Source organism: Castanea sativa, chromosome 9, assembly GCF_040712315.1.
Source record: "Castanea sativa cultivar Marrone di Chiusa Pesio chromosome 9, ASM4071231v1".
Classification (NCBI taxonomy): Eukaryota; Viridiplantae; Streptophyta; class Magnoliopsida; order Fagales; family Fagaceae; genus Castanea; species Castanea sativa.
In genome coordinates, this window is record NC_134021.1 from 27,980,747 (window position 1) to 28,003,212 (window position 22,466).

Here is a 22,466-nt window from a genome sequence, read left to right on the forward strand (position 1 = left end):
ATGTATCCATGGTTTTGAAATCCGGACCGTTCAATGAACCGTAAAAGGGAGAGGTTCAAGGTTTTTGAGGTTGGACTGAGGTCGAACTGTGATGATGTCATAATTAATTTAATAATTATTTAAAATATAAATAAATATATAAAATTAGTAAAAATTGAAAAATTACATAAAAAATCTAAATAAATATAGAGATCTAATAGAAATTTCACATTAAATTAATTTATGAAACCCAATAAACAATTTAATAGACATTTTGCCATGAAATTAATTTCTTTTAAAAAGAGCAACAACTTGAATGGTGGGGGACATTAGCTTGTATAATGTTATATATCTTTTTTTGTTGTGAATGTATATAATATTGTGTGTATTTGTTTAATCTTATAGTGTAAATCTTACATTGAATGGACAATCTTATAGTGTAAAGCAATAAATTAATGTACGAATTGGTGGGTTTGTACTTCGTAGAGTTTTTTATTTTTTTTTAATTTTTTTATGAGAATAACTTTCATTAGAGCTGAAATGGAAGTACAACAAAGTGTAAGAAGCAGCACCATTACAAGCAATCCATGTGGACCAGATTCCTCACTACTAGAGGAGACACACCTCTCCACACCTGACTAATATTTTTCCATCTAGCAAAACGAGCTAGCTCATGTGCCACCCTGTTGTACTCCCTTTTTTCAGGTGCCTGACCTGCCAGCTGCTAAATCATTCAAGAAGAGAAAGAATTCCTTGGACAATATGGTCCATTTCTCCTTTGACTTCCTTGGATAAAATTCTTTGCACTACAGAGAGTGAGTTTGATTCAATAGTAATATGATGAAGGCCCATTTCCTTTGCAAGTAGAATCCCCGCTTCCACAGCTAGAACTTCAGTCTCATCAACCGAAAAATTGCCTTGGAGTACTCTGCAAAGGACAGTAACAACCTCTCCTCTAAAATCCCTTATGACCAGCCCAATGCTTGAGCATCTTCGACCATCTGCAGTAGCCCCATCAACATTTATCTTGTAAACACCAGCAGGGGGTTTTTTCCAACTAACCTCACAAGACAACGGACCCAACAAAAAAAATTTTGACGCTTCTTTATAATCAGATAGCATATTCATTGCCAATTTCCAAACTTGACTTACCCCTTGGCTGACCGACTCAAACACCCTCTGGTTTCTATTAAGCCAAATGCCCCAAGCTGCCACGACCATAGTTTCCAAGTCCTTAATAGTTCTTACATGTAACAATCTTAATGCAGTGTCAGCAAAATCCAAGTTTTCAGCCCCATTACAAATGGACAATCCTTCCATTGATTCCATACTTCCTTCACAACATCACATTTAAAGAGAGAGTGGGTGATTGATTCGCCTTCCTTTCCACACAAAGGGCACAGTCCATCTGTGTTTACCCCCCTCTCTTCTTTAAATTTAGCATTGTTAGCAAAGCATTAAAACAAGCTTTCCATGTGAAGATTCTGATTTTTGGAGCAATTTTTAACTGCCAAATCCGTTTCCATAAAGGAATTCTAGGATCACCATGAGAACACTCTCCACTTCCAGTTGGGTTTATTACATTGAGGGCAATATAATACGCACTCTTCACTGAAAATTCCCCTCTTTTGTTTCCTACCCAAATCAACTTATCCTCAGGTACATTATAACTTAGCGGTATATTGAGGATTGTTTCTACCTCAAAAGGAAGAAATAAGGCCTTCGGTGTATCAACCTTCCATCTTTTAGAGTCTTCATCAATTAATGCAGAAACCATAGGAAAATCATCAAAAGGCCGAGGGGGAGAGATTACCTTATAGGTTGTTGGGGTGGGAAGCCACTTGTCCTCCCATATATGGATTAGCTTGCCATTTCCTACTCTCCATCAGGTACCCTTTCGGATAACTTCAAGAGCCTTAAAGATGCTTCTCCATGCATATGATGGATTGTAGCCAAGCTTTAATTTCAAAACATCCCCATTTGGGTAATACCTAGCTTTATAGACTTTGGCACAAAGAGAATCTGGGTTGGTCAGGAGTCTCCATCCTTACTTTGCTAGCATTGCTAGGTTAAAAGCATGGAAATTTTGAAAGCTCATGCCACCATTTGACTTCGATTTACACATCTTATCCCAACTCACCCATGCAATTTTTTATTCTTCATGTCTCTGCCCCCACCAAAACCTTCTTATCATCCCTTCAATCTCCTCACACAACCCTTTCGGGATTAAGAAGCAGCTTATTGTATACGTAGGAACCGCTTGCGCTACGGCCTTTATCAAGATCTCCTTCCTATGGACAATAATTTTTCCTTCCACCCCGCTAATTTCCTCCCAACCTTTTCCTTCACTTCAACAAAAATTTTGGTTTTAGATCTTCCAATGATGGAAGGAAGCCCCAAATATTTACTATGTCTAGTGTCTTGCATTGGGCCAAGGATGCTTTGTTGGAAAATACATGTTTATATCGCATACAAAACATACGCAACGGAAAATTAATGAATCTACTTCATTTGTGTAAGTGCACAATTGTACCCAGACCCAAAAACTAGTGTTGGGCTCAGGCCCAATGAGCCTTATACAATGAAATTTGTAGAGTATGGATTTGAAACCTAAGTTTGGGATGTTAGAAGTTTGATTAACAGGCTAGAGTGTCACAATCTATGCAAATAGTAAACAAGTATGACAAAGAAACCTCCTCGGACGTAAGCCGATGACGAATTGTATATTTCTTCTCTTTCTATGCCAAAGATTAAAATTCTTAGTTTTTTTTTCTCGTTCAGAATCAGGTCTCCCTCTCTTTCCTCTCTCGTCTCCTTATATACTTCTTCTTCTTCACTGATTCATCCACGTGTCATACAAATCTTCCCCTTGGATACTTGTCCCATCCACCACCTTCTTGAAGTCTTCAAATAATAGCAGGAAGGCTGAATTCTACTGTTCAGAGGTCATTTCCCGATTAATGCGGCCAGGGAGGTAGATTCAGGGCCTTTAATGTGGTGGTAGCAGCTTTTTCCTTAGATATTTCTCACATGTTCCTGCTTCTAAAGGGTGCTTGGATCACCCTCTTACCCATCAGTTCTTCCAGAATTCTTCATCTAACCCATTTAGCAAGTCCCAGGGTCATTGCTGGGCTTGTCCGAGGAGACACTCCTCCTCGGACAACTCCTCGGACTACTACAGTGCGTATTGACTTGTAGGCCTAGAGGCCCTGATCAAAACAAACTAGTACCAACCAATCAGGCCCAAAACCCAAACGTTTATTCAAGAGCTTTTACCCCCCACAATTTGCAATTGATAACATGTACTATGTAAATTTCAAAATTCAAGATCAAGAGAGCGTACCTTAGTGCGATGAAATTCAAAACAAAATATCAGAAGTACTCAGAAACACTTTTAATCTTCACTCCAATTTCACTCTACGCCAAGAAGTGTGGTCTCTCAATCAATTTTCCAATGGAGAATAAGAGAGTGTCTCACAGTCACATACACACCATTTTACAATGATGTCACACTTACATATAAAATTCTGTATGTTTCTCCCTTGTATCTAACTAATTATCTAATTGGGCTAGCCTTTTGGGCCTTACCAATTGGGTTTTAGTGTGTGGCTTGGAGTATGACCAAAAGGAACCAATAAGACACTGGCTCCAATGGGCCTTGGGCTTTTCTGTCAACTCTTGACAAATCCAAAATTACCATTAACTATATTTAATACCACTATAAAAATATAGTTGCACTCAAGGCTTTATTTATAAATTATATCCCAAGACTTTATTATACATGCAACTCCTTCATAAAATATTAGTAGTAATACAAATTCATGAATGTAAACTGCCAATTTGTAAATTACTACATCTTAATCCTTAAGTACCCAGTTTAATCCTTTATGTTATTCATCATATATTTATGAAATCCAATTTCATAAATATATACTTTAGTAACTCCTTACTAAAGTGGTTAGGCCTAATACTCTGAATAACCAAACCCATTAAACTTATCTCAAGGGAATATTTTGTATTTTCGTTAAGAGATTATGAATTCCATCTTGAGAATATATATTCCATCAAAACTAAATGTGGCTGCCCAACATACCGGAGGTTTTGATCGTGACTTTAGATCTCACTCCTGATATATCAAAGCGACCTACATTCATGATCAGGTCCATTATCCTCTTAGGATTAAGAGTTTATATAAATAGAAGTCGTGAGATTTATTATTCATTTGACAGTAGTTAGGAGAATAATAAATCTTACAACGGTCCAGTTCAATATGTCTTAACTCTTAAAACATATCAACATACCAACTAGAAGTCTCCACTTCTATGATCATGACAAATCATCTTAGTTGATATGTTATAGTCTTCGTAGATGAAATGCCCAATTTCATTACCGACTACGAACTAAAATTTTGAGTTTACAAAAAACTTATGATTTATATCTTTTGTGACTTTTCACATAAATCACATACTATGCATCTCACGGACTATATAATAATGTCCAAATATTCATGTCACCATTATTTTAGATAATAATAAAACAAATTTATTAATCACAACATGAAATCATACATAGCATCATACAATAGGATTTAAGGGCACACATCCTAACATGTTTAACACCTCACATCTTCTTTTATGGGGTGTGTTGTGACTGAAGAAGACAGATGACTTATCAACATTTACTTTCTGGCCCGAGGCAGCTTTATAGAGCTCAAGAATATCTATTAATTTTTGGCACTCTTGATCAGTAGCTTTGCAAATTAGCAAGCTGTCGTCTGCAAAGAATAAGTGAGTAACCATGGGGCATCCTCTGCAAATAGAAATTCTACTCGACAACTGATTCATTTTTGCCTCCTTAATTAATTATGAGAATCCATCTGCACATAAAAGGAACAAGTAAGGGGATAAAAGGTCTCCTTGTCGGAGACCTCTTTTAGGATAAATACACCCATGCACTACTCCATTGATAATCACATAGTAAGATACAGTAGATTTTTGCATTGCATAATTAAATTAATCTATTTTTTGTGGAAACCCATCTTTTCCATCACCCTCTGGATAAACCTCATTCCACTCGATCATAGGCCTTGCTCATGTTGAGCTTAACCGCCATAAAGTTTTCTTTCCCCTATCTTTTATGTTTTAGATAGTGCATTAGTTCAAACGCTACCAAAACATTATCGGTAATAAGCCTCTCCAAAGGAATGCACTTTGGTTTTCAGAGATAATTTGGGGGAGGATGTTTTTCAAGCGGTTTTCTAGTACTTTAGACACTAGCTTATAAACTACATTACTTAAACTTATAGGCCTAAAATCATTCATTTTGGATGGGTTTTTTTTTTTGGGGTCAAAGTAATATTGGTTCTATTTATATTAGCAATTGGCATATTGGAATTTAACACATTCAGAAACATATAAGTAATATCATTTCCAATCGTATCCCAATATTTTTGGAACAAAATAGCAGACATACCGTCAGGTCCTGGAGCTTTTGTGGGGTGCATTTGTTTCAGAGCTGCTTCCACATCTTCCTTTGTCAAAGTTCTTATCAACATCTAGTTCATCTCTTCATTTACTCTGGTATGGATTGTGTCTGTGACTTCCAAAATTCTTTTTGGTTGGGAAGAAGTATATAGTTTCTCAAAATAGGAAATAGCCGCTGCTGCAATGCTCTCATTTGTATTACACCAGTTCCCATTCTCATCCCAAATGCCACTAATTGTATTTTTCTTTCTCCTCGAGAAACTTTGGAATGGAAAAACTTTGTGTTGCAATCCCCTTGGCCATACCATAATACCCTTGACCTCTGATGCCATAAACTTTCTTCACAGTCAAGAAGATCATTAATCTCCCTTCTTAATCTGTTGATCTCCTTCCCCATACTACCATTACTATCTTGGAGAACCAATGCATTGAGTGCCTTCCTTTTGTTCTAAATTTACTTTGGCACATGACCAAAAGTCGACTAATTCCATCTCACCAAATTCGTTGCATAAACTTGAAAGACTTGTAGCTATGCCTTCAGGCGTGCATTGGTGCGAACTACCCTCCCATGCATTTTTGATGATCTCCTTACACTCCTCCTTTTTTGTCCACATTTCCTCAAAATGGAATCTACACTTTCGTGGGGGTTGCATTGCAATGGTATCGACAATCAGAAGAGCACAATGGTCAAAGGTCGAATCTACCAAATGGAGTACTCTTGTGCCATTGAACATATTGATCCAATCGTTGGTGGCAAAGGCTCGATCTAGCCTTAAGTATACTCGGTTATCCCCTTCTTGCATGTTACACCATGTGAAACCCGGACCGCTATACCCCAAATCTTTAAATCCGCAGTCATTAACCACCTCCCTAAACTTATCCATTTGCCTTTGCGATCTCAAAGCACCACCCATCTTTTCCTCCCTAGACAGAATCTCATTGAAGTCACCAAAGCACAACCATGGGAGTTGATATTTTCTACTTAGAGCAACAAGTTCTTCCCACGACTCCTTCCTTCTATGTGCCTCTGGGTTCCCATAAAAACCTATAATTCTCCATTTACACCCTAAGCTTTGCCCTATGATAATTGTATCGATAAAGCTTTTGGAATATCCCATAATTTCCAAGTCAACTTCTCTTCTCGACAGCATAGCTAATCCTCCTCCCTTACCATTTCTGGGCACAATGAGCCCATTAACAAACCTGATTTTTTCCATAGCTTTTTTCTTTATTTTTGTTTCTAACAAGAAAACAATATTGGGATCCCATGGTTGGACTAGTTCGCCCAACACTCTAACTGCCCGGAGGTTCCCAAGCCCCCAACAGTTCCATCCCAAAGAAATCATTACCCTCGACAGTGCTGCCTTGTAGTCACCGCCATTTCCTCAAACATTTTCTCTTTTTTCTTACCTTCAACATCACAAGTTTTCTTTTGGATATTACCTTCACTTTATGCTAGCACCTTTGCACTCTCAAGTCTCTTCGTACACACTATTGTTTCCTAATTCTCCATACTTACCTCTTGGGCTTTCCAAAACTCCCTTGCAAGCCTTTTCCATTTACCTTTACCCGCCCCACTATTTCCTTTGCTTGGACCGACTACCACTTCTCTGCCTTCCTTGCTTTCTATGTTCATTTTGGGCTTTAATTAACTAATCTCTTCTTGCTTTTCCTTGTTGGGATTCACGGACTGGCCCACTCTTGAAGACTCCACCTCATTAGCTTTTAACACTTCCTTGACTACACTACTTTTAGTTACTCTTTGTACATCACGTGGCCCCTGTTTCTTGCTTATTTCCTGCACCAACTCTTCCGATTTTTCCCACCTAATCAGATTACTTGTTGCATGCTTTTCTAACATTCCATCATTTCCAAATTTCCAAATTTTTTCCTTTCTTCGAGATTGAAGTTCCTACCCACACTTCCACATCCTTCTTTTCCATTTTGCACGGAAATAACCATGTCCTCTGCCGTAGACTGGTGCTTTTTCCCCAACTCTCCTCCACTCGTTGGTCCATTTCTTCTACTTCCCAAGGCTCTCATTCCTTCACTTGCTCCTTTTGAGACTCCCCCCACCCTCAACCACTCTCCATATTGGTGCTCTAAAGGTTGCTTCTTGGACACCACAGAGCAATGCTTATCATCATGCCTGATTTCCCCACAAGTGAAACAGAACGTGGGCAATCTCTCATATTTAAATGAAACCCAACATCTTTCCCCAACCATATTTGTAATATATCCCCCCTTCTTAGTGGTTTCCTAATGGGTAAATCCACCCTTACTCTCACAAACTTTGCTTGGTCTGTTTGCCATGACCGTTTTTCCACCTCCATGACTTTTCCTATCTTACCACCAATCTCATGTCCAGCTTCTTTTGTCATGTGCTCAAATGGTAAGCCCCAAATTTGGACCCAGAATGGTGCATGGGTGAAGAAAATATTGACTGATGATAAACCTCTTCTCCATTAGCATAACAGAAGGAGGTTATTTTTGAAATTCCATGGCCCACTCCTTTCGACCCTCTCAAGCTAATACCTTGAACTAAATTTGAATTGCAGAATATTTTCTCCAACCTCAACTATTCTAAGATCAGAACCCATCTTCCATGCCGATCTTGGTGTGTTCTTAAAGGCATGTTGGTTTTGTTGGCGATCTGCCAATAGCTTCCCAAATAAGCTCAGCTCGCATTCTTCTAGCAAATCTGGTGTACTTTTGGATGATATAATTATATCCTCTTCTTCTTCTTTAGTGAGCTACAAGTTTTTTAGACTGTCAACGATAGTTTGTTCCATATCATTAGGCGCAATAGAGATGAGATATCTAACTAGAAAAGAGAAAAAGGAAAGGAAAAAAACCCTTAGGGAGATGAGATATCTAACTAGAAAAGAGGAAAAAAGAGAGGAAAAGAACCCTTTGGCTTTGGAGCGTAAGGGAGAGGACACTCGCTCCACACCGAGACAAAGACAGTCCTACAGGGGAGAGAGAATTAGACTAATCACTAAATAAATTAACCAAGAAACAAGTCACAAGTCAACAACACGTAGGAGGTCCAAAACTTCTTTTCAATCTCGTGTGGCGTGCAAGCTTTAAGTACAAACAAAAACAAACAAAAAAAATCTCAAAATTCACAACCACAAGTCCACTGTCTAGTACACATGTGAAGAGCTTTCAAATCTCACTTTTATCTCTTCTTTCATTAGACATCCTATTCTCAAATCCTACTTTTCTCTCTTGAAACACCCAAAGTTAGGCTAGTTCAAATCTCACATTTCTTAGTTTTTTCTAGCCGCACGGTAGCCATGAACATTTTCAGCTTTTGCCAATCACATGGTAGCCATCAATAGCTAGCAAAGGGTCTACTCCATAGCAAAACGACTGTGCCCTTTCTTTTAATCCTTGTTCTCGTCGTCATCTTTCATCTTCTTCCTCTTCTTCTATTCTTCATCATCATCATCTTCTTCTTCTTCTTGTTTTTTTTCCTTTTAAAAGAGCTTAGGCCTGAACTGTGAGACCTGTTCACAGTTCTCAAACCCAGGCAGTTCGACAGGTTCGCATGGTCCACTAGGTTTTTTGTGTAGAATAGGTTTTGGAAGTTAAAAAATAGTCTCAAGGAGCAGTTCCCAATTAACCCAGTCGGACCATATGGTCTGGTTCAAGTTTCAAAATCATGGGTGTGTCTGCATGCGCTTGCTTTCTGCATGCGTATGGAGGCTCAAAGTATGAGTACGCATACAGCTGGGCTGCGTACGCAGGCCTATGTATGTATACGCATGCTTGTACCTAGAAACCCTAATATGAGTTTTTCTACCTATGTTTCTTTATTTCCTTTATATCATATGCTTCTGTTTTTGTCATTTTCATGCTTTTAAGTATCTGTTTCTCTATTTACTTGTTGTTTGTTCTTCATATATTAGATTAGCGCTTCCTATTAATGTTTTCTTTGTCTTGCCATGAACTTGTATTCACATGTCCATCCATTTGATGCATAGGTGCTGTGATGTAGTAAGGTAAATGAGATAAGTCAAGCATTCACGTGAACATGCATTTTGGATGATGAACACAATGAATATGTTTGTTTGATGCTTGGATAGTATGCTTAGATATTTGGATTATATTTTGATATTAATACCTTATTGCCATGTCTATGTTTCTGCCTTTGTGATATCTTGTTTGTTTACTACCTTGGATGAGATGATATGATATAAGATCGGAACATGCTAGGGTTTTGGGATGAGTGATGTTATGTTGATTGCTATATAAATGGTTCATAAACCTAATCTAGGTGGTGACTCCATCTTTTCTCCACCCCGGTCCACTCGGCCGAGGCGTACTCCCCTTTCCTTAGGAGGAAACTACTGCAACCACATGAGCAAGTCATTGTTGGTAATGGTCAAACTCTTCCCATCAATCATATAGGTAATGCCTCTATACACACCAAATATCATAAATTCTTGCTCAAGAATGTCCTGCATGTTCCTAGAATTTCATTAAATTTACTATCTGTCCACAAGTTTTGTTTACATAACAATTGTTCATATCATTTTGATGCCAATAAACTAAAAATTCAGGATATTCTTATGGAGAGAATCCTTTACAAGGTCTTGAGTGAAAATGGGGTATATCCTATCTACTACATTTTAAGAGTCCATCTTCTGCACATACTATAACATCATAGTTTCCTAGCATATCTTTTGCTTTTTATGCACATTAGTCCAATAAATGGTTACTTTGGCACCATAAACTAGGGCACCCTAGTGATAAAGTTCTTTCTTCAACTTTATCTTCTCTACCTCAATTTGTTGTATTCAATAAAAATGAAATTGTTACTCATTGTAAGCATTGCCTTAGTGGCAAGATGCATCAACTTCCTTTTGATAAATCAAATTTCATTTCTTTTCAGCCTCTTGAGCTTATTAATAGTGATGTGTGGGGTCCTTCCCCTATATTTTTTGTGAATGACTTTAAATACTACCTTGTTTTTGTGGATGATTTCACCAATTTCACTTGGACTTATCTTCTCAAATATAAATCTGATGCTCAATATATTCAAGTATTTCAAAGCCACTGTTGGGAATCAATTTGATCTCAAAATCAAAACTCTTAGAGCAGATGGTGTTGGAGAATTCGCATCTAATGCCTTCACAAATTTTTGTTCTTCTAATGGCATTATTCATCATCTCTCCAGCCCACATACACCCCAACAAAATAGGGTTGCAGAAAGAAAACACAGACACCTAATAGAGTGTTCCCTCACCATGCTATCTCATTCTAAACTTCCATTACAATACTAGTCTTATGTAGTTTCTACTACTACTCATATTATCAATAGACTTCCTACCCTTTTATTGCACAATAAATCTCCTTGGGAGATGTTATATCAATCTCCACCTGATTTGACACACCTCAGAACTTTTGGTTGTACTTGCTTCCCTTTATTGAGGCCTTATAATACACATAAACTCCAACCACATACCAAACCATGTGTTTTTCTTGGCTATCTAGCTTTCTCAAAAGGCTACATTGTCTTGAACCTACCACTCTTCATACGAACATCTCTAGAAATGTCCTTTTTAATGAAACTGAATTTTTTCCCTTCTAGCCATCCCTTTTGTCCACTAGCTCTTCAACTAATATTTCTCATACAAGAGCATTATGGTTGTCTTTTTGTTACATGCATACACTTCTGATACATCATAGTCTACACTTGCACACCCTGCATCTACATCTCATTCACTACCTCCATCTCCCTTGAGTGAGCTGCTCCTCCTACAACTACACTCCCTACACAACCCACATCTCATCTAAGTCCCATCCACCTTATATCTACATAGTCTGAATCTCCTCTCCTCACTTCAGTGCACCCTCTTCCTAGAAAGCAACCTCCACCATACCACCTACTCTTCCTTCCAATAATGCCTTATCTGATTGTATACAGGCTGATTCAACTCCTGCTCCAGTCACATCTACATCTGATCCACCTGATCCCACATCAACAGTACTTGTACCTTCCTCCCAAATCCCACAAATACTCATCCTATGATAACCAGGTCTAAGCATGGCATCAATAAACCAAAAGCCTTTTTCTGTCAAGCCAACCAAGATTGATTACACTTTTACTGAACCCTTTACCTTTAAAGTTGCTACTCAATATCCACAATGGTGTGCTACTATGGATAAGGAGTTTGCAACCATACAAAGGCAGGGTACATGGACTTTGGTTCCTCCTTATCCTACACAAATGTAGTGGGATGCAAGTGGGTTTTTAAGCTCAAGCATAACAGTGATGGTTCAATTAGTAGATAAAAGGCAAGATTGGTATCAAAGGGGTTTCATCAGTAGTTTGGTGTTGATTTTGAAGAAACTTTCACCCCTGTGATTAAGCCTCCCACTGTTCGTATCATCCTTTCTCTTGCAGTACAATTTAACTGGCCTGCAACCATACAAAGGCAGGGTACATGGACTTTGGTTCCTCCTTCTCCTACACAAAATGTAGTGGGATGCAAGTGCGTTTTTAAGCTCAAGCATCACAATGATGGTTCAATTAGCAGATACAAGGCAAGATTGGTATCAAAGGGGTTTCATCAGCAGTTTGGTGTTGATTTTGAAGAAACTTTTAGCCCTGTGATTAAGCCTCCCACTGTTTGTATCATCATTTCTCTTGCAGTACAATTTAATTGGCCATTGAGAAAATTGGATTTGAGAAATGCTTTTCTCCATGGTTTTTTGAGGGAAGAGGTCTACATGGTTCATCCCCCTGGCTATGTTAATTCCATACATCCTAACCATGTTTGCAAACTTCGAAAATCCCTTTATGGTTTGAAATAGGCCCTAAGGGCTTGGTTTGAGAGGTTCTCTACTCAATTACTTCACACAAGCTTCTTTGGCAGATTCATCCTTGTTTATCGTTAGACAAGATAAGCTCTTAGTCTATCTCGGTCTATGTTGATGACATATTCCTTACAGGCAACAACCCTGCCTTCTTGGACACCTTAATCCAGCAGCTTAGTCAAGCCTTTGAGCTCAAATATCTTGGTCCTCTACCTTACTTCCTAGGTCTTCACATCACCAGGACTTCTAGAGGCCTCTTTCTTAGTCATTCAAAATATGCTCATAACTTACTTCTAAAGCACAATATGCTTTCTTCCAAAGCTGCTAGAACTCCATGTGCCCCCAATTTGAGATTGGTTCCTAATTAGGGTGCTTACCTAGTTAATCCTTAGGAATATAGAAGCTTTGTGGGTTCTCTCCACTATCTTATTTTCACATGCCCTGATCTCAACTTTGCTGTGAATTAGATGTGCCAATCCATGTCTTCCTCAACAAAAGCTCATTTAATTGCTGCCAAGCGCATTTTGAGATATCTTAATGGTACTCCTACCTCTGGGATTTTTCTTCAATTTGGACCACTCTCCCTTTCTACATTTTCAGATTTAGATTAGGCTAGTGATCCATTTGACCGTCGATCCACTACTGGGTACCTTGTTTGCCTAGGCCATAACCCTATCATATGGAGTGATAAAAAGCAAGACACTATGTCTCAAGGAAATCAATACCGTACCGGAGGCCGTTTCGGATTGGGTCAGGAAATGAAATATTTCGGTATCATTAGATACCGGTGTACCGTTTCGAGTTTACCGCTATATATATATATATATTATTTACTTATTTATTTTTATTTTTATAGATCTCATATTTGTAAATTTATTTATTTGGTAAAAAAACTTAAAACTAATTTCATTTTTAAGCTTTTATAAATTGGAGAGAAAATGAAAAAAAAAAATTGGTGATAAAAAATATTTGTTAAGTCTTAAATGATTATACATTGGGGCTAGGTGTTCATTGTTCAATGTTTCGTAGAGAAAGTAATTGGTGATAAAACCAAAGGAATCAAAATTTAATAGTAACGTGTCTTTCTAAAATTTTCACATGTTCCAAGTAGTTTTTGTCAATTTTTTTACACCACACACGTTAACCTGAGTTAACTTCTCACTTCAAAATTTTTTAAAATTTCAGCTCTCTTTCCATCAGTACTCACATATTTTCAAATAGCTCTCAGGCGCTCTCTTAGGTGAGGCATTCAGCTTCATTTCGCTAACTCAATGAACATTGGTACTGCTGTTCACCGCTAGTCGCCGTCGTCATCACCGCCAAAGTGAGGCCAAGATGCACAGATCTGAGGCCGATGGGTTACTGCAAGCGTTAGATCTGAGTTTAGGGTGAGAAAAATTGCAAAACAATCCTCATTTTTCTTAAATTTGATAAAGAAAGCTTGGTTTTTGTTCCGGTCCGGTATCCAATTACCGGCCAAAATTTGGTATGAATCTCGGTACAACTGAAACAGGTTCGATACGGCTGTTATTTTAACTAGAATGAAACACCTACATTTTGGTTCCAGTTTAGATACCAGTATGATAAATACCAACAGTACTAGCTGATACGGTACGAAATCATCTTCCATGCTATGCCTTAGACTTCAATTGAGGCTGAGTATAGAGCTCTTGCCACTACTGCAACTGAGCTCTACTGGATTCAATAAGTCTTGAAGGATCTTGGTATATCTCTTGCCTTTCCACCCAAACTATGGTGTGACAATGTGTTTGCTTTGGCTATTGCCTCCAATCCCATATTTCATGCTTGCACAAAGCATGTGGAGGTTGATTACCATTTCGTTCTTGAACATGTGCTCTGGCGAGACCTTCAAGTTAAATACATCGCCACTACTGATCAATTGGCTGATATATTTACAAAGAGTCTCTTTACCTTGTTTGGAAATTTAGACCCTGGTTAATAGAATTAACAGAAAGGAGAGTCAGAAAGAGGGGAACTCAGAGAGCGTGAAAAAGTGCCTCTCCCCCAAAAAAAATGTGTGTTGAATTTTGAAATCCAGTCTCTATTTATAGAGGCTGGGAGACTCGAAAAATTAGCTAGACGAAGAAAACATGAGTTGGGACGCATTCTTATCTCTGAAAAATCAAAATGGATCTATTTTAACTCAATCCAAATGCCCTCGAGCTAGGCTCGCTTTTGAGTTTCAGTCCGTTTTGGACTCCTTTTATGAGATTTTTTAAGTCAGGACTTGCACTTGGATGCGTTTTTAATCCATATTCTAAAAATAAAACTCTTTTCTAGATTATTCATGTCTTTTCAGCAACAATTATCTTGTAGATAAATACTCTAAAAAATCTTGATAAAGTCTATATTATCTACAATTTTATTATTATCCAATCATCCCCTTTATTCCCATGCAAGCAAGCCTATTTTTGACATTATCTAATGACCAATCACAAAATTATTTAATTAAATTTAATTATTTAACCAATCAGAATTAATTTAAATTAATCATGCGTGGTTGACCCTACCTAGACACAATGTATGTTAACCGTGCAAACTTGATCATGCAATATCTTTGATTCGACAATCCGATTTGAAAACCGGGCATACCGCTACGACCGTTAGAACCTCAAGATCATTTTTATGATATATAATGAACAAATTAATGCATGAAATGAAATCATGAATTTTGGGATACATGAATGGTCATTCCAGTCATCTTCCTTGATTAAATCATAGGTGCAAAATCGAGTGTCTACAGTTCCAAAATAGATCTAATTTTTTTTTTTTTTTTTGCAAAAAACCTTGTTTTAAATAATAAAACAAATCTGATTTTTTTTTTCTTCACCAAAACTAATTTTTTACATATACCAAAATGGATCTCATTTTTTTATGAATCAAATTGGTTTTTTTTATTCACAAAAACAGATCTGAATTTTTTTTAAAAAAAAGAAGTGATGCGAACCTCAATCGACACGCTTTGAGACCCAACAAACAATATTGGAATATTTAATACCAAATGATGCGAACCTCAATCGACACGCTTTGAGACCCAACAAAAATATTGGAATACTTGCCCAAGAAAGCTAAAATTCAGATTTATGACAGAAACCCTGACCCAACGTTTATAATCGAAACGCGAACCAAAGGTATAAGTTCACCTTGACCCAATGATTATAAAGAATCACGAACCAAAGGTATAAAGTTTGAACGCCACAAGGAAGAATCCTTGATAAGTTCACAGTTCTTGAAGAACCAAAAGAGAGCAAAGCCTCACCTTTTCTGATTTTTATTCCATAATATTCTCTGAAAAACGTTTACAAGCATAAGGCCTATTTAAGGGCTCCATAAAACTTGACAGACAAGAAAATATATTCTAAAATAACTCCTAATTGATACCTTACCATATCTGGAATCAAATTTGACCTAAAAAGCATTAAATGCACCTAAAAACAAGGAATTAAATCACCTAAACCTAAAATAACGTTTTTACATAAAAATACCAAAAATAATAAATTACAATAATTAAACAGTAAATTGTGTCCTCATCAAGAAGAGGGTACATTCATAAATAGATTTAAGTGACTTAGTTCAGTTAAGTGTCTCATGTATGCAACATATCATTCATGTCATGCATAAAGGATATATTGGTCATGAGAGTTTAGAAGACCAGACTTGTCTAGGCGGAATGGGTGTCTAACACCTTTGCATTCCGTAACCTAGCCTTCGAACATAGTTTCTTTTGGATAGGTAGACCTATGCTTTGTCTTTCTTTTTATTTTTGGGGTAGATTGTAACTAGGACAAAATGCCATGAATTTTTTGGTAGATTGTAACTAGGAATCAAAGCCTTGTAATATTCAATCTATCAAGTTTGTATTTATTTTTATTCAATTAATGACAATGAAGCATTTTGATCATGTAAATTTGTATTTCTTTTTTCTTTTTCTTTTTTTTGGATAAAAAATAAGTGGCGATTCCACACCACTTACCCAAAAAGAGAGGTGTCTTGAAAAAGCACCCAAATCTCTTTTTTGAGAGCACCAAAATTTCCCCGGTCTCTCATAGACGTTTTGAAGGCTTTTGCTTTAGGAACTTCTTCTTTGTAAGTAAAATATTTTTGGCTTCAAAGAGGTGAACAAACTTCTTTGAATTCTAAAATATTCTTTCATTAGAAGAGCACACTCATGCAAGAGGTAGTCTATTTCTTCTTTCCTTTCTTCTTTCATTGATTTTTTTTGTTATTGTTTGATGCATGAATACGTGTAGCATGTTTTATTATTTTTTGTTCTTGATATATAATTACCATGTTCTGCTTGAATTTTTCTTTAACATGTTCTTAGATGATTGTTTATTGTGATTCTCTTTCTTAAATTTCAAAATCTGCTACTGACTATCAAAGAATTCTTTAAACTCAAAAACTAATCTAAATTTTTCAGATCTGATTTTCTTTAAATTCAAAATTGATTTGTATTTTTCAAATCTGATTTTTTTTTAAAAGTCACAACTCAAAACTGATCTGTATTTTCATTAAATACAAATCTATTTTTCTTTTTTTCAAAACAAGTTTTCCTTATTATTGAAAGCTTAAATAGTGTGTAAAATACTAATGAATGTTTAGACCCCCAATTTCAAATTAAACCAACATAAGCTTATACCCAAACAATAGATGTGTGGAATAATAGGTACAAGCAAAAACCCAAACAAATAAACAACTCTACACCATAATTAATCACAACACAGCAGCAATTAAAAAGTAAGAGTAAGGGTTAGAGAGATACAAACACAAAGATAACACTGGCACGTGTTATCGAAGAGGAAACTGAAGAATTTGGCGAAAGACCTCTCCGCTGCCCTCTAAGCGGTAAAATGATCCACTAGAGAATAAAGTTAGAGTACACGAATAACAAAAGACCCTCCAAGTCTAGTCTACCCAATGTAATTGAGCCCTCCAAGCTCCTGCTACCAATTGGTTAAGTCTAACCGTGTCTTCTCAAGCTTTTCGGATCCTGCAATAAGCCATTGCATCAACCAAGTTTATTGGTCATCGCTGAATTGCTTCCCAAACACCAAATAATCTCCTCACAGATATGAGTTTGGTGAGATAAGGATTTGGCTAATGAACCTCTCAAGGGTATGTCAATGGAGAGGGTAAGAGTAGAGAAATTTGGAGAATCAAAAGTCTAAGATTGTGGATGAGTCAATCTTTGTTTTCTCTAGGGTTTCTCTCCCAAAATTCTCTCTTAAAGCTCTCTACATTTTGTGGGTATAAGGATATTTATAGTAGGGTACATGAGGAATGTGAAAAGTCATTTTTTCTGCAAAACAGGACATTCTTGCGACTCACTCTCACGACTGGAACAAGTCACAAGTTTATGTCGCGAGATAATTGCCAAGCCAAACTGTACTTTTTGTCCTGTAGTGCTCCAACTGTCGTGACCCTTCAGCTTCCTGCATGCTTTACACGTGTGGAATTTTGGCAAGTTGCCAATCGCGATCACTCGTGAGATCCAGTCGCGAGAATCCCCTAAATGCACACACACTTGAATTTCTTCACACTCTCTCACACACAACCTTTACATTAATCCCACCTAAATACAGGGTATCTAATTGCTGAAATTACAAGCAAATTTGGCACGGAATAAAGCCAACACATGGTTGAATAAATTCAACCTTATAATCTCCCCCTTTGGCTATTTTATAACAAAACCTTAAAACAGACTCTAGACTTAAAATGTGAGTTGAGAGCAGTTACCAAAACTCAATCACACCTAACTCTAGATTCTAAGAAGCTCTTGAACCATACAAACAAGTTTTCCTGAAAACAATATAAAGGTTTATTGTAAGTAGAAATCTTGGAATGCATATGGAGCAAGCACAATGCGATCAAGCAAGTATGAAAGTAACAATGAAGCATAGCTTGATCATACAAGAACAATCACTATACATAGTGACCACAATGAACATTCACATGAGGAATGAACATCCGAACATGCAAGCTAATAAGCTCAATGCAAAGTATCATTTGCATGTCCAACACACAACTGATGCAATACTACTAAAGCAATTGCATCAGGATACAAGATCCAATAACGGCACAAGAGTGGAGTACTAAAGAAAATGCATAACATTAACTAAAAGTACTAAGCTACAAAAGCAAAGGTACAAAATAAAACATAGTATATATAGCTAACACATTCAAGCATCCATAACACACAATATCCAAGTATTTTAAAAAGCAAAGTACTAAAACCATAGAGTACTAGAGTAAGTGCTATGAAAACTATAATAGCCAAAAAAAATTTAAAAGCTATAAAACTATTAAAAGTTCTCCCCCTCAAGGTAAGGCTCCCCCTCAAGAGCTACTCCATATACTACTCCCTATTTTTTATTGGAATGGCTAAAGGGCTAAGGCTGGTTCTTAAAGCTATCAAACTTGGATGTGAGCAAGTTGATTTTGTCTTGAATGGTGGTTAGCCTGTTGGAGTGCTTAGTTTGGATTTCTCTCAAGCCGTTAATCCTCTCAAGAATGATCTGAAAAGCATCTGGAGGCATTGCTGAAGATGAGGCTCTGCTGCTTCTACCACCACGTCTTGGTGAAGAAGATGATGGTTTTCCTTCTGTTTCAATATCAATGTCCATAGGCTGTTCTTGTGCAGGATCAACCTCCTCCTCATCGCCCAAAAGACAAACTTTGCTCCTTGTGATTGTTAGAGCATTGATAGCAGGAGGTGTAGACATGAGACTAACATTTTTTGGATTCTCCACACATTTTTCATGAAGGATCCTCATGATTAGACTAGGAAGGATAAGCTTAGGCCTTAAGGTTGTCCTTGTTGCATCTGCAATGATGGAGAATGCATAAACACCAATGTCAATGTAGATATTCTCCCAAAGTTTCATGAGGAAGATGGCTCTAGCATTTTTTATGGTAGTCAACTTCCTTACTAGATACAAGTTGGCCATCATGATGTAGGCAAGGCATCTCAAGTTCGAAGGGAATGTGCTTCTGTTGAGACATTTTCCTTCTCTAACTCCACCAATACGGGATTGAACCGTCTCTATGGAAAGCATTATGTCCATGAAAGGTGTGAAGTCATGCTCTATGTCTTCATGTGCAAGAACACTGTCAATGTCTCCACTTCTATGGTGAATTCATGGCCTCTAACACAACAATCTAGGTAATTGTCTCGTAGGATGGTATTGGTGTAGAATTCCCGAATCAATGGTTCACAAACCACAAGAAGATCACTACGAAGCTTTTCCCAACCTCTATTCGCAAAACAACTTAGGATGAAGTAGTCATTAAGATCAACAAGATCCACAAACTGCTCTTGAATTATTGGAGCTTTCACAAAGTGCAGCTTATATCGCTCAAAATGTTGGGTGGAGCGAAACCGGGTATCATCCATGCATTTCCTCTTGTCACCACGTTGAGCAGTGGTTTTCTTTGGAGCCATCTGTAAAACAAAGCAGCCAATACTACAAAATAGAGCACGAAGTATGATAACAAACTTGATTAGTGACAAGTTAGTGCCAAAACAAAAATTTTGAATTAAAACCCTAAAAACTGGAATTTGAAGAGTAAGTCAAAAGAAAATGACATGTGAAGACATACATCATCAAAACATGATAGAATCATGGCATTAAGCACTAAAACATGTCAAATTGTGTGTGTGTGTGTGTGCGCGCGCATCATATGCAAAAGTGTGCAAATTAAGGCAAAGTGTAAAAACACATAATCATTTGGTGTTTCAAAATCAAAGAAACATGATTATCCCCACAATCTTTGTATTCCATGGAATCAAAAGAGACACACATAAACATCTAATAGACATTTTAACCTAAACATGGTATGCACAACACAACACATAACATAGTACAATGCACAAAAATGAAGAACAAACATGTAAAGTAAGCATTATACTAACAAAACCAACAAAAACCATAAATCAAACTCAACAAAACATCAACAAAACCATATTCAACAACCATACTTTCATGTCTCAACATAAACACAAAATCCAAGAAATCTAGGGCTAGAAACTTGAAATACTTTGAAAATTAAAGAAACCCTACCTTTTCTTAAAGATTGATGAAGGATTGATGAAGAAAATGGAGGTTTTATGAGTGAAAATGGAGGTTTTGGGAGAGGAAGAGGCGGACAAGACAATGAGGGTGCACGTGATGCGAGGGAAAACTGAAAAGTTTTTGAAACTGTCTTAAATTTAACCCTATTTGTGCAAATCACACGATTTTCGCAACTGGAATGACTCGTGAGCAAGTCGCCAAGATGAGTCGCCAAAAACCCTTAACAAAATTTGTCAAAGTGTTTTTCGCGACTAGGAAGGCCACTCGCGAACAAGTCGCGAAGGGAGCCGCGAATCCTTCTGAATTTTTCAGATCTGATTTTCTTTAAATTCAAAATTGATTTGTATTTTTCAGGTCTGATTTTTTTTTTTTAAAGTCACAACTTAAAACTAATTTTTATTTTCATTAAATATAGATCTGATTTTTTTTTTCAAAACAAGTTTTTCTTATTACTGAAAGCTCAAATAGTGTGTAAAACACTAATGAATGTTTAGACCCCCAATTTCAAATTAAACCAACACAAGCTTATACCCAAACAATAGCTTTGCGGAATAATAGATACAAGCAAAAACCCAAACAAACAAAAAACTCTACACCATAATTAATCACAACACAACAACAATTAAAAAGTAAGAGTAAGGGTTAAAGAGATGCAAACACAAAGATAACACTAGCACGTGTTATCAAAGAGGAAACCGAAGAACTCGGCGAAAAACCTCTCTGCCGCCCTCTAAGCAGTAAAATGATCCACTAGAGAATAAAGTTGGAGTACACGAATAACAAAAGACCCTCCAAGCCTAGTCTACCCAATGTATTTGAGCCCTCTAAGCTCCTGCTACCAACTGGTTAAGCTTAACCATGTCTTATCACGCTTTCCAGATTTCGCAATAAGCCCATTGCATCAACCAAGTGTATTGGTCATCTCTGAACTACTTCCTAAACACTAAATAACCTCCTCACAGATATGGGTATGGTGAGATAAGGATTTGGCTAATGAACCTCTCAAGGGTATGTCAATGGAGTGGGTGAGAGTAGAGGAATTTGACGAATCAAAAGTCTAAGATTGTGGATGAGTCAATCTTGGTTTTCTCTAGGGTTTCTCTCTCAAAATTCTCTCTAAAAGCTCTCTACATTTTGTGGGTATAAGGGTATTTATAGTAGGGTACGTGAGGAATGTGAAAAATTATTTTTCTACAAAAAAGGACATTCTAGCGACTCACTATATCAACTGGAACGAGTCTCAAGATAACTGCTAGGCCAGACAGTACTTTTTGTCCTGTAGTGCACTAGCTGTCGTGACCCTTCAGCTTCCTGCATGCTTCACACGTGTGGCATTTTAGCGATTTGCCAGTCGCGAGTCACTCGCGAGATCCATTCACGAGAATCCCCTAAATGCACACACACTTAAATTTCTTCACACTCTCTCACACACAACTCTTACATTAATCCCACCTAAATACAGGGTATCTAATTGCTAAAATTACAAGAAAATTTGGCACAGAATAAAGCCAACATATGGTTGAATAAATTCAACCTTACTGTTACAAAATTGCAGATTTTGAAATTTAAAAGAAAGGATTGAAAGTTAGGTTGATTTTTCTTTTTTATGTAATGCATGCATAATAAATTTATCTCATGAATATGGATCCTCTTTCAAAAAGTCTTTTTTTTTTTAATTTCTAAAAACAGATCTGATTTTTTTAAAAACAAAATCTCACTCTTTTTCTTTTACAAACAACAAATCTGATTTTTCTTGATAAAATCACTTTTTTTTTTTACTTTACACAAAACAAATTTGGTTCTTCTGGATAAATTCTTTCTTTTTGCCCTTCCATAAATTAGATCTGATTTTTTTTGCAAACTAAGTTTTTTTTTACCCTTAAAATAGATCTGAATTTTTCTTTTTAAAAGAGGACATATTCATGAGGCAAATTTATTTAGATCAATTTTTGTCAAGTGTTTTTCATGTGAGTTCAACATATCATTCAACATCATGCAAAAAGGGTATAGAGATCATTAGAGTCTAAAAGACCAAACTCTATCTTGGCGGAATGGGTGTCCAACACCTTTCCATTTTGTAACC

At 36.9% G+C, this 22,466-nt stretch overlaps 1 protein-coding gene across 1 annotated transcript; it reads right to left on the minus strand.

The window, feature by feature from the left end:
• Positions 1-708: 708 nt before the first annotated feature.
• LOC142608995 (uncharacterized) lies at positions 709-1,299 on the minus strand. Its single transcript, XM_075780642.1, has one exon. The coding sequence runs from the start codon at positions 1,297-1,299 to the stop codon at positions 709-711; it is 591 nt and encodes a 196-aa protein (XP_075636757.1).
• Between the last annotated feature and the right edge of the window lie 21,167 nt (positions 1,300-22,466).